Raw genomic sequence first — 15003 nt, 5'->3', positions numbered from 1 at the left:
TGATGATTTTTCTGGCCACTTTTGCAGTTTGATTTTTTATCTTTCGTCAAAATTTTCTCTTTATTAGCGTATGCCTTGCAGTTATTTTAAAATGTAACTGACAATTCATGATTTGAAATTTCACCACCGCTGGTGGTGAAATTTCAAGCCATAAAAAGCTTGAAGCCAAAAAACATAAGAGAAAAAAACCCTAGAGGAAAATTTCTTTGTTTAAACTGAGACTTAATCTATGTTTGAACAATAATGTTATTGTTTTCACATAGAAGATGAGATAGATCAGTATGAAAAGACTACTACTGGAACTATACTCCAACAGTTGTGTGACCTAAAAAAACTTGATTTGTAAACATTTATACAAATATATTACAGTAGAAAAAATCTTTAACTTTACTTTATAATCATTTAAAATTTGGAAAATTTATTGTTAATCTAACTTCAAGGAAATCATTAAAGCATTGTATACACTAACGACCCCTTGTGGTAATAATTAACCTCTTAGTATTCTAATTTACTTGAACCCCTCTTCAGTCTGTGTACCTTCTGAAGGAAATCATAATTCTAACCCAATATTCAGATATCCTCTCGGAAAGGACATTAGTGGTTCTGGAGATTTACTTATTCCAGTAGATATTTTTGGGAAATAAAAATTTGGCAAAAAAAAAAGCTTTCAAGTTCAGAGGGTTTTAATAACATAGACTGAAATGTAGCTTTTGTATTTTCTTTTAAAAACCTACATTTAGGAAATATGTAGTAGATCTCAGAGAAATACATGACTAAATAAGACGGGAGAAAGTTGATGAACTTTGAAAAATTATTCTTCATGGATCGACTGTATGTTGTTCAAAGTTTGGTAGATGTAATAGCTACTGTGATATTTGATATTAAATACACCGAATAACTTTAAATTATTTTATGCACTTAACAGTTAGAAACATTATCATAAAATATTTATATAGTGTACCTTACAAGTGAGCACTCGAAAACATCAAACATCCTTGTTGCCTGGTTGCAGATAACAAATGTAGATCCTGGGGGTGGGTCATGAGGCTTATGAAACCCCCTTTAATGTAGTCATAGGTCGCATGTAGCTACATTTTAGGGACTTGAATCTCAAGAAATTACCAGGGGAGAGTTCCAGACTTCTATTTGGGCCTAAATATCACACTTGTGACTCCCCCTTCTGATTTGTCGATCCGCCCTATGCTAACTACGCCTTAAAGAGCCCTGTTTTAACAAAATAATGTGCCCCAAAAGTTCATGTGCTCATGGGATATGATTTATTCAATGAAGGAAAATAATTTGTTATGAATTTGATTCAAATGAGTCGTATTTAGTGCAGTATCACTTATCAGTGACCTTGCCACTTTATCTCCCGTACTCCAATAAAATGGTTTCCCATGTAATGAAAACTGGCTACCATTCCTCAATACTCTTCTTGCCATTTAAATACCTATTGTGTCTTGGGGTACATGAAGATTTCTCTTTATTTTTTTTTTTTTTATTCACTATATTCCTTCGTATTTGCAGTTCTAATGCAATATTATATTAAAACAGTAAAAACCAAAATTGCTCAAATATTTTATAAATTTTCTTATAGATGAACCTCTTTCCAGAAGACCAGGGGACAGATATTTCATTTCATCTTTTGATGAAGCTCGTCATGAAATTGACAAAGCTTTGAATAAGACAATTTATGAGTTGTTTGAAGATGGTCACAAGAAGACACCAGGGGAATTGCTTCAGGCTTTCCGCTTCCCCACTAGTGAAGCTCGAGAAATTGGTAGAGCAGCAGAAATTTATGAAAGAACTTTGGAATTGGTATGGAATCATGTGCAGAATGGAGCCCAATATAATTTATCGGGTAACAAAAACCGCAGTTTTTCTTTTTTGTTTTAAGTCATTCAAAATACAAAATTTAGCAATGTCTGCATTCATATTCAGTGATGGATTTACCATGTTGCAACTGTTGCAATTGCTTGGGACTCCCACAACCATAGGAACCCCAAAAGAAATCCAAAGATGCACTTGCTAAATGTTTTATACAATTCTGGGATAGGCAACGGGGCCCCAAAAATGTAATGCAATGGGTCTGCGAACTTGTGAATCTGTCGCTCGACATATCTCATTGATGAATAATACATAGTATATGTATCTTATGTACTTCATAACAATGTCTTTAAATAGTCTTTTCTTTGCTTTATGGAATTTTTATGTATGTATTTTTTAAATAAAATGTTTCTTTATTTTTATAAAATGACTTCAATTGTTCTCATTAAACTTGTGTTTAAGTTGGCATCTCATTATAAATTTCCAATTTTCAACAACAAATTCCTCTAAGCATTTAGCTTGATTTTGTTTACTAGTTTTTTAGCGACTATTATTGAATATATCTTCTTAAGGGTTGTCTAATTTTTTATGTATGATGTATATTTCTAGTTAAAAATATGTATGAATGAGCATTCTTGAGGCTTAGCTTTTTTTTTTTTATAAATCTTCTATATACACCCAAACCTGCTTTTGTGCAGTGGATAAGGGGAGCATAAAAAAAAATCACCCAAAACTTAACAAGTAGCCATAAAAAGTTATTTTTTCAACACAGTTTTCAGAAAATTTTTAGGTGGTAGATAGGGATTGCATAAAGAAAGTAGACAATAACTCAAAAACTTACAAAATAACTAGGAATTGCTTCTTTAAATGAAATCAAAATAAACCAAGTCATGATAATTTTGCCGAAGAGTTGGACAAAATTTCTCGAATAAGGAAATTTTTAGAAGGTCACAGTGACCTCCCATCGGGATACCCCTGTCGTCACTTGAAGATACTACCTCACACTCGTTTTATAAATAATTTCTTCAACTGAGTCCCAATCTGATTAAAATTTTCATATACTGCACAAAAAAAGACCGCACAAAAACAGGTTTGAGTGTATATTTAAAAATATTCTAATTGAAGGCCTATCATTTTTAGGGGGGGGAAGGGGGATGAAAACAGGAATTTCAATCTTTCTTCCCCCTAGAGAAATCAATGCATTTACATACATGTGGGCAGGATTTTTTTTTCTTTCAATATGTTGTGCAGCGTGTATACGCACCCTTTGCCCATCCTCCCTCCTCCCCCTTGAAAAAAGTTGAAATTACGGGCCTGCTATTGCATCCAGAACTTTCAGAGTAATCTTAAGGATTTTAGGATTTTACTTATGAATAAAACTATATGTGTTTTTTAGATATCTTGTTTCAAATTTTCTGCTAGCTTAATATTGGCTTTGTTAGAATTGGTATTGATGTGAATATGCTTCATCCTCAGGCAAAAGGGAGTAAACATTTAACAAAACATTATTTTCTTATTATTTATGTAGCAGTCCTTTATATAATGCATATCTATTTGTGTAATACATAAAGTAAAAGTATACAGCATGTGTAATGATTAATTCCAATTTAGTTCTTACATCTCTGGGTTTATTTGTATCCTTTAATTTCAGAATTCTCATATCTTGACGTGTTGTCTCCACAAAAGTTGCAACTGCTGTCCAACTTATCTGGATGTCTTGTTCATCTTCAGCAACCCAGTTGCTCTGACATGTGCTTCCACCGAAAGTATCGCAGTTATGATGGCTCTTGTAACAATTTTAACAACCCCAGATGGGGATCTTCTTTAACTCCATTTGTCCGACTGCTTCCCGCACAGTATGAGAATGGATTCAACTCTCCAATCGGTAGGATTTTTTACTTTTTGATTTGTTAATTCTTTAATGTTTTATTTAGTTACTTAATGAGGAACTAAATAAAACAGGCTCAGAGGCTTGGAACCTTACCAAAACTGAAGAAAATAAAATAGCTATGTCTGAACAGAAAATTCTGTAGGCCGCTTGTGGTAGGATCAAATTTAACAAGGTTTGATGGAGAAGATATCTCTGAGCTATATAAATTCTATTAAGAGCCAGATACAAGGAAGTATTTAAAATTAACTGAATGAGCTAGGCAGCTCATAGTTTTTAGAATGGGTGGTGATTCCCTGAACTGAAAAAAAAAAGCTTCTTTCTGGACCATTAACCATCAAGGAAAGGGAAGACCCAGATTGGGATGTATGGAATTTGTGGGCAATGATTTCTTGATTTTTCAAAAAAAATATTTAAAAAAAATGGTGCACAAATATTAAAAATGCAGTAGAAGATAAGTTCCGAGGAAGATATTGGCCCAACCTGTGCTGAGTAGTCAAGTGTGATGGTAATGAATGACTTTATTTTGTGGAAGCTGATTTCTGGTTTTTAACCTTCCAGATATTGTGGGTTAAATTGTAACACATTCAATGTCCCAGAAGATAACTGTTGTTCTACTTATGCTTTTGAAAACCACAATTGACCCTCTGTACTGAACAAACATTAATGGAAAATGAGATATTGGGTGAAAATATTACTGGAGAGAACATTGGCGGCTCTTGTCATATTTTAATGCGTGGTTGCTATTTTATATTTTCACAATGTTTATGAAAGTGAAATGCGGAAACAATAGATAATAAACTAATACTAAGCAAGATAAAATAATGCTTTATTATGGTCATTGAAAACTGAATAGGCCTGCAGAAGTACAGTAAAACTTCTGATTATCCGCATAAAAAGGTGGTAAGGTAACCGCAGATTAGCAAAATCCACAAATAATCCGAATAATAGGAAAAAATAAATACTGCATAACACTACTGTATGCAATGGCTAAAAAATATGAATAACACTCTCACATACATTCAAATTATAGCTAAAAACATTACTACGTTGCATCTACTAACATTGAATGAAAAAAAATATAAATGTAAATGTTGCAAAGGAACAATAACACAATCATGAGTTTCAAGACATTTAATCACAGATTTAAAAAAATGTGAAAAGACCTGCAGATAAAATCCGAACACCGATAATCGGGAGTTTACTGTAGATTACTTACGCTCTTATCAACCAACGCGAGTAACTCTGGGGTCCAAGGGTTACCTGCCAATCGAAGGGTTGACGTTATTAACCAACGCGGATTGGAGTTAACGCCGTGTTGTGAACAGGTTTTTCAGCTCCAAATCTAACCCCTCGGTTTCGGCGAGTTAACTTCCGACAGCGAGCTACTAAAGATGGCGGACATCGGACAACAACGCAACTACGACTTGTTTATGCAGGAGGATTTGGAACTGCTGGAATTAATTGAACGTAAGCCTCGAAAAATTCGGCTTAAATAAAAGAAAGGGGCCCTAATGTCATGGGGACTCCTCGCAACTGCGACATGATCAATCTGCCACTGACTCTGGTGATGAAATTTGCAATTATTTAACATTAAACACTAATCAGCGATGAGAATCGAATATACTTGATTTTTAGTAATTACAAACTAAATTATCTTGATAATGGTGATATGTGAATAAATTAAATATTTTGCACGTCTTTTTTTGTATATGGAGGCAAAGTGAAACATTTAAGGTAACTTACTTTTTTTCAAAATGAACAAATTGGAATTTTTTTCTGAAAATTACGGTACATGAAGGAAGACCAATATATTTTACGATAAAACTCGCAATGGAATATTATTTTTTATTTTTAGCAGTAAATATGTGCCTCACAAAAAAGGTGGAAATTTTTCATCTTTTTTTTTTCATGGGGCAAAGTGAAAAATGAAATATTTTTCTAATGAACTGTTTTTAATTTCATGATTGAAGGAATTTTTTATCAAATAAATGGGTAAATAAAAAAGTGAATTAATAAATGAGAAGAAAATGAAAGAATAAACGAAAATAATTTAAATGAGTGAATAAAATAGCAAATTAATAAGAAAATAAATGATGGAAAGAGTAAATAAGGGAATTATTAAATAAAGGAATGTAAATGAACTAATTCAGAGTTTCCCAAACATCGGTCCGCAGACCTCCGGGGTCCGCGAGTCCATGCCAGGGGTTTCTCGGTGCTACCAGCTAAAACGTTAAATATAATTGAGATTGAAGGACGAGTAACGATATTTTAATTCGAAAAGAAAGCCCATTTATGAGGAATAAAAAGTTCTTGCTTAGGTACATGCAGGACGCAGCAATCCCCCCCCCCCCCACCGGAACTATTAGAAGTAAACACACTACACATTAATTAATTTTGTGTACGTGACGAAGTTCATATTGTTACAAAACTATTAAAGGAAAGTGCAAACATTTTTACAACTGTGATATTACACTTTAAATAAAACTTTTGCTCCAAAAATTTTAAAACTGAATTTAATAGTCAACATTCAAAATTTCTAGCAATGTCTGAAATAGATCAGATGCTATAATTTGCAGTCGATTTTAATAATGAGATCGTTTCCGAAATTTTAAAGTATTTTTTTTTCTCTCAAAGAGCATGCTTAAAAACATAGGATTTGAGAATTTTTGAAATAATTTGACAAAGTTTAATATTTTTCAACAATTATTTTAATCAGTGCGCAGATTCGATTTCATTTTTTACGCTTCTGCACAAGGCTTCACAACTGACTAGCATTCACTGACGCCATTAGCACAGACCGCAGTATTTAATTCGCTTCTTAAATATCATAACCTGAAAGCGCGGTAGACAGCAAGCGTAAGCATTCAGCGAGCCAGTGGAGTACGCGCCAAAATTCATCACTGTTTTGCTCACAACTTCAAAAGTTCATTTTTAATTGTAAACTTGTTGTAGAAATTTGTTGATAACATTTTTATTCCTAATTGAATTTCAAATAGAATTTACTTCCATAACTCAGAAAAATAATTTTAGAAAAAGAAATGAAAACCAGATAAGTGCTCTGAAAAATATACAGAACAATGAATAAATAAATTTTATGGGAAAAAAGCGTGAAAATATATTAGAAAAAAGAATAGATTTAACTGTATCATTTTTTTTGCGCGAGGGGGCAAGGGGGGAGGGCTCCGCGAAGTTCGTAATTTTTCCGGAGGGGGTCCACGGAAGTCTGAAATTTGGGAACCTCTGAACTAATTAATAAATGAACACGTACGTGATTTGATAAAAGACTGAATTAGTAAATGATATGAACTATTTCACATAGCCCCATCCACTTTGCTCCGGTTGGACAGGAAATGCTTCATTGTACAAAGCATTTACTATACAAATATGCTTAATATTAAGCAAATAATGCTGCACTGAATATTAGTAGGTGTCATTTAATATTTCAAACGTTAATAACAAGAACTTTATCCTTTAATATTACCAAAAATATTTTTTGACAACAAAATATTACAATATATGTATCATTTTTTTAAAAACATTGCTTGTATTATTATACTGTTTGATTTTTAACGTCCTGTTTGAAGACTTATTCTATGGCAGTTATCAAATCAGAATTCTCCGAACTGAGAACAATCGTTGAAATTTACTCGAATAATTTAGCGAGTTCCAGTGTTTCGATTTTATTAGGAGAATGGATCGTGTAGAAGATAAAAGAGTGGTAAAGGAAATTTTTTATGTATTCAAAAATTTTAAGAGGGTCAGATCTATTTAAAAAGCAGTGTTGGTCAAAAGTGCTTAAATGATATTGTTCTGATATAAACATACAGAAAAATCTAAGTTTGATGAGGAAATAACTGGAGATTTTTTGGGACGTCTCAATTTTTTATTTTTTAAAATATTTTTCTGCGTTAGCTTAAGTGAATTGTTACACTATGATTGGTAAAAACTCTCCATTATTTCTCTCTCCTAATTAAAAACTATTTAAATCTTATAACTCAAACATAAACCGTGAGGTTAATTGTCATTTAAAAAATGAGAAGAAATGGAAGAATGAGAGAACTGTAATCATACCAAAATAAAAGAAAAACTATTTCTTGTCAAGTAAACGTAACAAGTCAGAATCAGGAAAGAGCCTGAAACAGTTTCTTTCGGTGTATATACAGCTGTCCCATTCCTCCCACCCTCCCCGACTCTCCTGCAATTGGCGCATAACTGGTTAAAATTGATAATAAACAGCCATGAATATGCAGAACAATCTATAACAAAGTCTATTCATTAATAGCTGTGCAAACTCATGTGTGACTGAATGACATTTTTGATTAAAAACAATAGTCTGAGGTATTATATAGTAAAATAATTTTCATTAAAACTGATATTTTTTCTTTTTCCATTTCTTTTTTCATAACTAAAGTACTAAAACAAAAACAGAAAGATATAGTATTTTTATAGGTTTTATTTTTCAATTTTTACGCTATTGTTTGTTTCATGAGTATATATAGTGACATTTTTGTCAACAAAGTTTTCGAACTTCTTATTACCAAACGAAATTTATGTGAATTCGGTATAAATTAATTCTTTTAAGTGAAGAGTACTTTTAAGATACCGAAGTAACAATAAGAAACTGTTAATCTGAATAATGATTTATGCTTCGGATTAAAATAGTTGAGGTTTAGGTGCTGTGACGACATGACAAGAATGTTTAAATTCTATTAATAACGATAAAAGTAACAATATTTTAAATAAAAAAAACAATCAAAAAAAAAAAAAATTCACACTTGGCTCATATAAATTTAGTTAATATGTATAATGGGGAAAATTTGTAAAATCATATCAATAAAATTAGTTTAAAAAAATCGTTTAAGTTATAATTTTCATGGAATTTCCCAAGATATTTAATGAAAAATAGTTCTTGCACTGAATTCTTTGTAATTGTCATCCAGCGAAGCCAGTATTTTAGCTTCGAAAGGAGTATAATTTGTTTTTGTGGAAGCGAAATTCATCTTTTAGTGATAAATAGAAGGAAAAAAGACACTTTCGTTCGAAAATCAGCTTAACAACGTGCTTCAAAATCAACAACGAGGCCGTGCTAGCCGTGCCCCCCGACCGTCGGCTTTGCCTTTCCTGTAAACAATATCACATGACCAAAATCCACCAATGAGAGGGGCTTTTACATCTAGGGAGAAAAAAATCAGCGGTCTGGGTGACTCGCTGTTGGATAATAACAACTGTGAGTAACCTCGCGGTTTGAGTTAGCCCTGGGTTCACCTACTCGGCAGTTACTCTTCCTCAACTCGCGCTGGTTAATACGAGCGTTAAGATTGTGAGATTAAATGCAAAACTAGAGCTAACTTAATCTTTTATGATTGTTTTGGAAATGTTGATTTTCTCCTTTTAATGTTTCATTTCATTTTTGTAAATGAAGTGTTAAATTACAAGTAAATAGAGGAAAGTAATTATAAAGTAAGTAAATACAATAGAACCTCAATTTAACGTTTTTTCTAACTGACAAGAATAAACATTATAGGCGTCAAAACATTCTATAGTAGTCTCAGGGGCCGATTTACACACCTGGGTGGCCCAGGGCACTGACAAATATGGTACCCCCCCCCCCCCCCTTCCCACACACAGACAAAAATATGAAGGTAAGTGTTGGATATTATTTTGATAGAAAAAAAAATTTAAAATATCGATTTCATACAAAAAAGTTAATAATTAAGATGTTTTGCAAAGAAATCATTTGATATAAATCTAAATAAATTTATGGTTTTCAGGTTAGAAAATTTTTTACAGTCACAGATGGAAAAACTATGATACAAATGTTTGTGTCCCCTTTAGTTGGAGTCCCCAACAATGGTCCCTAAAAAAATTTAAAAAAAAAATTGATGACAGAAGTTTGGTGCCACCTTTCCTCTGGTGCCCTGCCGTAAATCAGTCTCTGAGGAGTCTACCAAATTTTCATTAAGTACTATAAAATAATTTAAATGGAAGTAGATTCACGCAGTAAAATATATTTTAAAACATTTATTTTTAAATTTCAACCACTTGATCCGAATTCCCATCCAATGTGAATGGATATCCACATTTCATGAAACAATGAGTACTACATTTTCATCTGACTTTTTTTTTCAAGCAGAGAATAAGAAATCTTTTTTTCACCTGAATTTTTTTTAGTGGGCTTAACAGAAAGCAGTTATGAGAAGGGATTTAAATGTTTCTGGTTTCAAAGGAAATAAGGTGTAATTTTTCATAAAGAAATGAACTTAATAAAGTTGGCATTATGTGGATAAAAACATTTTTAAATGGGAATGCAGTAAATAGAGCAATGTATTATAATTGGAGAAATAACATTAACAGCATCGTAAAAGCATAGAACCATTGAGAAATAACTTTAAATGCAGAAGAGGTTAAATCACGGTTCTACTATGAAAAAAGTCAAATAGAATATAATCATCACGGCATCGGTTAAAGAACACTGTTGGAGATTAAGTCTTGGACTACCACTTGCAAAAATTAGATCCTTGCTTTAGATGGAAAATTTATATTTTAAAACTATTTTCCAGAAATAGTCAGATTATGTAACTTATGTAATGTTTTCAAAACTGCGTCTTAGATCATCAGTGGTGGTAATAGGAATAGGCAATATGGATTAATGAGATTGTACTTTGGACCTACACCTAGTTGACATAATTTGTTTGTATTTCTGAAAGATAAGTTGTAATGCCATTAATTTAATTTTCAGTGTCTTTTGTTTTCTAGTGTATACAGTAGAATACCTTTATAACGCCGACCTATATAACACAATTCTCTATAAACCGCACAACTTTTCAGAAGTAAACAATAGGTTTTTAAGCTTAAAAAATCCCTTTGTTTTCCCTGCTAACATAAAAATTGTTAGGAGAATTAAATTTTGAAACAGTTTTTCATCTTTCCAGCTTAATTCAAAGCTTTTAAATGAAAATCAATATTCACAGTAAAGAGAAAATATCAGATGGCTCTTGAAAATGCAGCTGTTATGCAAACTATGAAGCTGGCAGAAGTGCAGTATAATTCACTTTCTTTTAATTGTAAAGCATATTTATTTGTGAATGATTAGTTGTATAGTTAGTGTTTTAATACTCATTGCAGATAGAACTAATTCTGAAGTGCTAATAAATATATATTCTGAATATTAGTTTCAAAATTTGTGAAATGACCTATATAACGCGAAAACCTGTATAACACAAAAGCTCTGGTCCCAAGGTGTGCGTTATAACGGTCTTCTGCTATAGTACATTTACTTGCATCATTCAAAAATAAAGTAAAATGTTCCACATTTCTAAGAACTTAAAAAAATGTTCTTTGTTATTATTGCAATACCAATCTTCGATTTTCATCATTTAACTCTTCACTAACAATAAAATATTTATTAATTTTTCTATTTCAATTCCAGGATGGTCTAGGACTCGGCTATACAATGGGTTTCCCAAACCTAGTTCCCGTCTGCTATCAACGAGGATTGTATCTGCAGATTCTGTTTCACAAGACAGTGAATTTACTCATATGTTAATGCAGTGGGGACAATTCTTGGACCATGATCTGGACTTTTCCATGCCATCTATCAGCCGTGCACAATTTGTAGATGGAATAGACTGTGCCACGTCCTGTGAAACGGCCACCCCTTGTTTTCCAATCGAAATTCCACCAGACGACAGACGGATAACTGCTCACAGATGTATGGAGTTTGTTCGATCCAGTGCCGTCTGTGGATCTGGCCTGACGTCTGTGTTCTTCAATGCTATTCAACCCAGGGAGCAGGTCAACCAGCTTACAGCTTTCATTGATGCTTCAAATGTTTATGGTAACAATGAACGCCTGGCTCTGCATCTGAGGGAAATGAGCAGTCAAAGAGGACTTTTGCGGTCTGGAGTTCTGATGCATACTGGAAAGCCTTTATTGCCTTTTAACGACGGACAACCCATCGACTGCAAAAGAGATTTTGCCGAGAGCAATGTTGATTGCTTTTTGGCAGGAGATGTACGGGCAAACGAGCAGCTCGGTCTGCTTGCCATGCACACACTTTGGATGAGAGAGCATAATCGTATTGCCAGAGAGTTGTTTCGTTACAATCCTCACTGGGACAACAATAAAATTTATCATGAAGCAAGGAAGATAGTGGGAGCCGTCATGCAACACATAACTTATGCGCATTGGCTGCCTAAAATTCTGGGTAAAAGTGGGTATTCTAGGCTTGGTCCTTATAAAGGATACGATCCTGGTGTGAATCCTTCAATTTCAAATGTATTTGCCACAGCTGCTCTCAGATTTGGGCATACATTGATAAATCCACTCCTTATGAGATTGAATGAAACTTTTCAGCCTATTCTTCAGGGAAATGTTCCATTACGCAAGGCATTTTTCTCTCCTTTCCGACTCCTGGAAGAAGGAGGGATTGACCCATTGATGAGAGGACTGATTTTTGCTCCAGCAAAGTTGAAAAAACCAGATCAGCTTTTGAATTCAGATTTAACTGAACATTTATTTACTGTAAGTAAAATATTTTCAGGTGTTTGATCGTTATTTTGCATAAAGATGTGTGTGTGCATGTGTTGAGGACCTTTTTCCGCAGTTAACAAAATTGTGGTAAGTTTGGCATTACACCACCTATTTCACTATAGTTCGACATGCCTTTTCATTTTCCATGCCTACGTATGCCACATTTTTGGGTTTTTTTAGCCTATTTTTTACTTTTGTTTTAAAAATAAAAAATAAAATTATTTAAAAAGAATAAAAGAAAGGTTTAATTTCCCCAAAGAATGATGCAAAAAGAAAAAAAATGAAAGCTTGTGATATGGGAGAAATGTTTGTCAATTGCCCAGTGCTAATTTATACTTTACTATTTATGAAGGATGTGATCAATAAGAGGTATAAATTGTTTTTTAAAGCGTTCATGTCTTTCATTCTGTGTAATAGATTAACATGTTTTAAATATTAACACTAATATTTGCCCTGTATAAAATTTCATAACCAAATACATTGATATGTTTGAAGTGTCTTCCCCCCCCCCCCATATTTTACTTACATTTAAAGCCATTTATTTTCATATTTTTATGTGAAATAAAATTAAAAATTTTGCAGCCTGCACATTTGGTGGCACAAGACCTGGCAGCTTTGAACATTCAGAGAGGACGAGATCATGGTTTACCATCCTATAATGAGTGGAGAAAATTTTGCAATTTTTCTTCAGCTTCAACATTCAGAGATTTTGAAAAGGAAATTCAAGACCAAGAATTGCTGAAAAAACTTGAAACTTTATATGGGCATCCAGGTTTGTTGTTCTATTTTTCTTTCATTTAAAAGTTTTGAGTTAGTGTTAGGTAATGTCTGTTATTGAGTTCTGAAATGTTTTATGAATTTAATAGTTGGCTACAGTTGATAGTCGTTTTATAAAATCTAAAAGTTAAGGACACTTGCAATTTCATTCAGGGCCGGATTTAAGGGAGGGCAGGCGGGGCTACTGCCCCAGGGCCTCCACAATATTTTTACAAAATATCCTAACTTTCACGAGTCGACAATATCAGATATATACATATATATCAAAATATTGGGATATATATCAAAGTATCGGATATTTTTGAAAATATGGTGATCTTTTTGAAACCTGATTAGGGGCGTCCACTCCTTCATTGCCCTGGGACCTCCACACTTCCAAATCCGGCCCTGATTTCATTTACTAGTTGTAGGACCCAAAATAACTCATAAATGCTGTGGGGAGCTAAAGGTCAAATTGTTTAATGTACGAGAGATCCTTTGCTGGTTTATATGTGAATGAAAAGAATCACAGACATTGAAAAGGGAAAATAAGTACTAAAATTTTTGATTGTTTCAACTTTCTGTGTTCTCTCTCATGTTCTAAAATTTAGTTTGAAGTCTCTTTTCCCCCTTTCTTTTTATGAAATTAATAACCATATTGACTTGTTTTAAATGAGGAGTGAAGCAGGTGTGTAAAAATTTGAAAGTGTTATCACTTATGTTTTCTTTGGAAGTGAATGAGATTTTTTTTTTCATGCAGTTAAATACTATTGTAAGCAGAGAAGTTATTTAAAAAAAAAAAAAAAAAATCACAATCAAAACAAAAATTAAAAAGTAAATGTAAAATAACTAGTGAAAAGAATTGTTAATTTTACTAATTTTAAGAAAAGCAAGCTATATTTTTATAAAAAGTATTTTTTACTTTTTTATAATTCAAATGTTGTTAAGATAAAATGTAAAAAATTAAAATGTTGCCATTATCCTCTCCCTCCTTTACCTTGAAATATAAACAAATACATAGTGTTTAGGTTTTTTTTTTTTGGCACATTCCATGAAATTCAGGGTTCTAATGTACGTTTCAATTTACCGAGACATTTTAACTAATGTTGAAAATGGGTTTTTTTCTAACCTAAATATTACTTCAATTTATTTGTGGTTTCAATTTTTTTTTTTTACCATGAACTGAAGTATTACAATTATTTCATGTTTTTTTTTGTTCATATTAATACAGAACAAACTTATATTCATTCAGATAATGTTGACCTCTGGGTTGGAGGAATCAGCGAGGAGGTAAAGGAAGGTGCGAAAGTGGGGCCTACCTTACTTTGTCTACTCATAGATCAGTTCAGACGTGTCAGAGATGGAGATAGGTATGAATGATGAACCAGTAGTTATAGCTATTTTATATCTAAACAGCTTGAATTTTGAACAAATTAAGTATCAACCTTTTAAGTGTTCAATCACCAGGAAAACCACAGGTAAGTTCTTAGGAGCCATTCATTAATTACGTCAGAGGTGCCCACAGGGGGGGATTATGGTGCAAGTTGCGCCATCAAAATTTTTGGGGGGATTTTTTTCCAGAAGGTTTTTTTTTTCTTTAGAACATGAAATTTTAACCGCCCCCCGTCCCCGTTTTTCAGAAGTGCGGCCACCAATTTCATTTTAGCGATGCAACCAACGAAGAAAAAGGAAAACTCTACGTTGTTTAAAAAAAATTAAAATAATTATAAATGAACAAGTGAAATAATAGTGACGAAAGGTATTTTTTCTGTCAAATTTGAACAGAAAATGTAATCTTAAAATACAATTTAGGAACATCCATGATTCTCTTTTATCAAGAGTATCTAAGTAAGGGCCGCGGAAAAGTACACTTCAAACATTTTTATTAACGCAGGAAAAAGTATTCAGTACAGTACACTCTTCACTAGGCCACAGAATGCGTATGTCTGCCTAGTCGGAAATTATGGGCTCCGGCTCGAATTAAAGTATTGTGCATA

General features: G+C 32.8%; 1 protein-coding gene across 1 annotated transcript in view; it reads left to right on the top strand.

The window, feature by feature from the left end:
* LOC129219856 (peroxidasin-like) overlaps positions 1–15003 on the top strand; it is a 150358-nt gene that overhangs the window by 124298 nt on the left and 11057 nt on the right. Inside the window, exons 14-18 of the mRNA XM_054854166.1 lie at positions 1598–1861; positions 3479–3712; positions 11148–12241; positions 12833–13022; positions 14259–14376. Of these exons, the coding sequence (XP_054710141.1) occupies positions 1598–1861; positions 3479–3712; positions 11148–12241; positions 12833–13022; positions 14259–14376 (1900 nt within the window). The remainder of the gene's footprint in view (positions 1–1597; positions 1862–3478; positions 3713–11147; positions 12242–12832; positions 13023–14258; positions 14377–15003) is intronic.

This window comes from Uloborus diversus, chromosome 4 (genome assembly GCF_026930045.1).
Source record: "Uloborus diversus isolate 005 chromosome 4, Udiv.v.3.1, whole genome shotgun sequence".
NCBI lineage: Eukaryota > Metazoa > Arthropoda > Arachnida > Araneae > Uloboridae > Uloborus > Uloborus diversus.
Note: the sequence above shows the minus strand (reverse complement) of the source record. Positions and strands in the feature narration are given on the sequence as shown.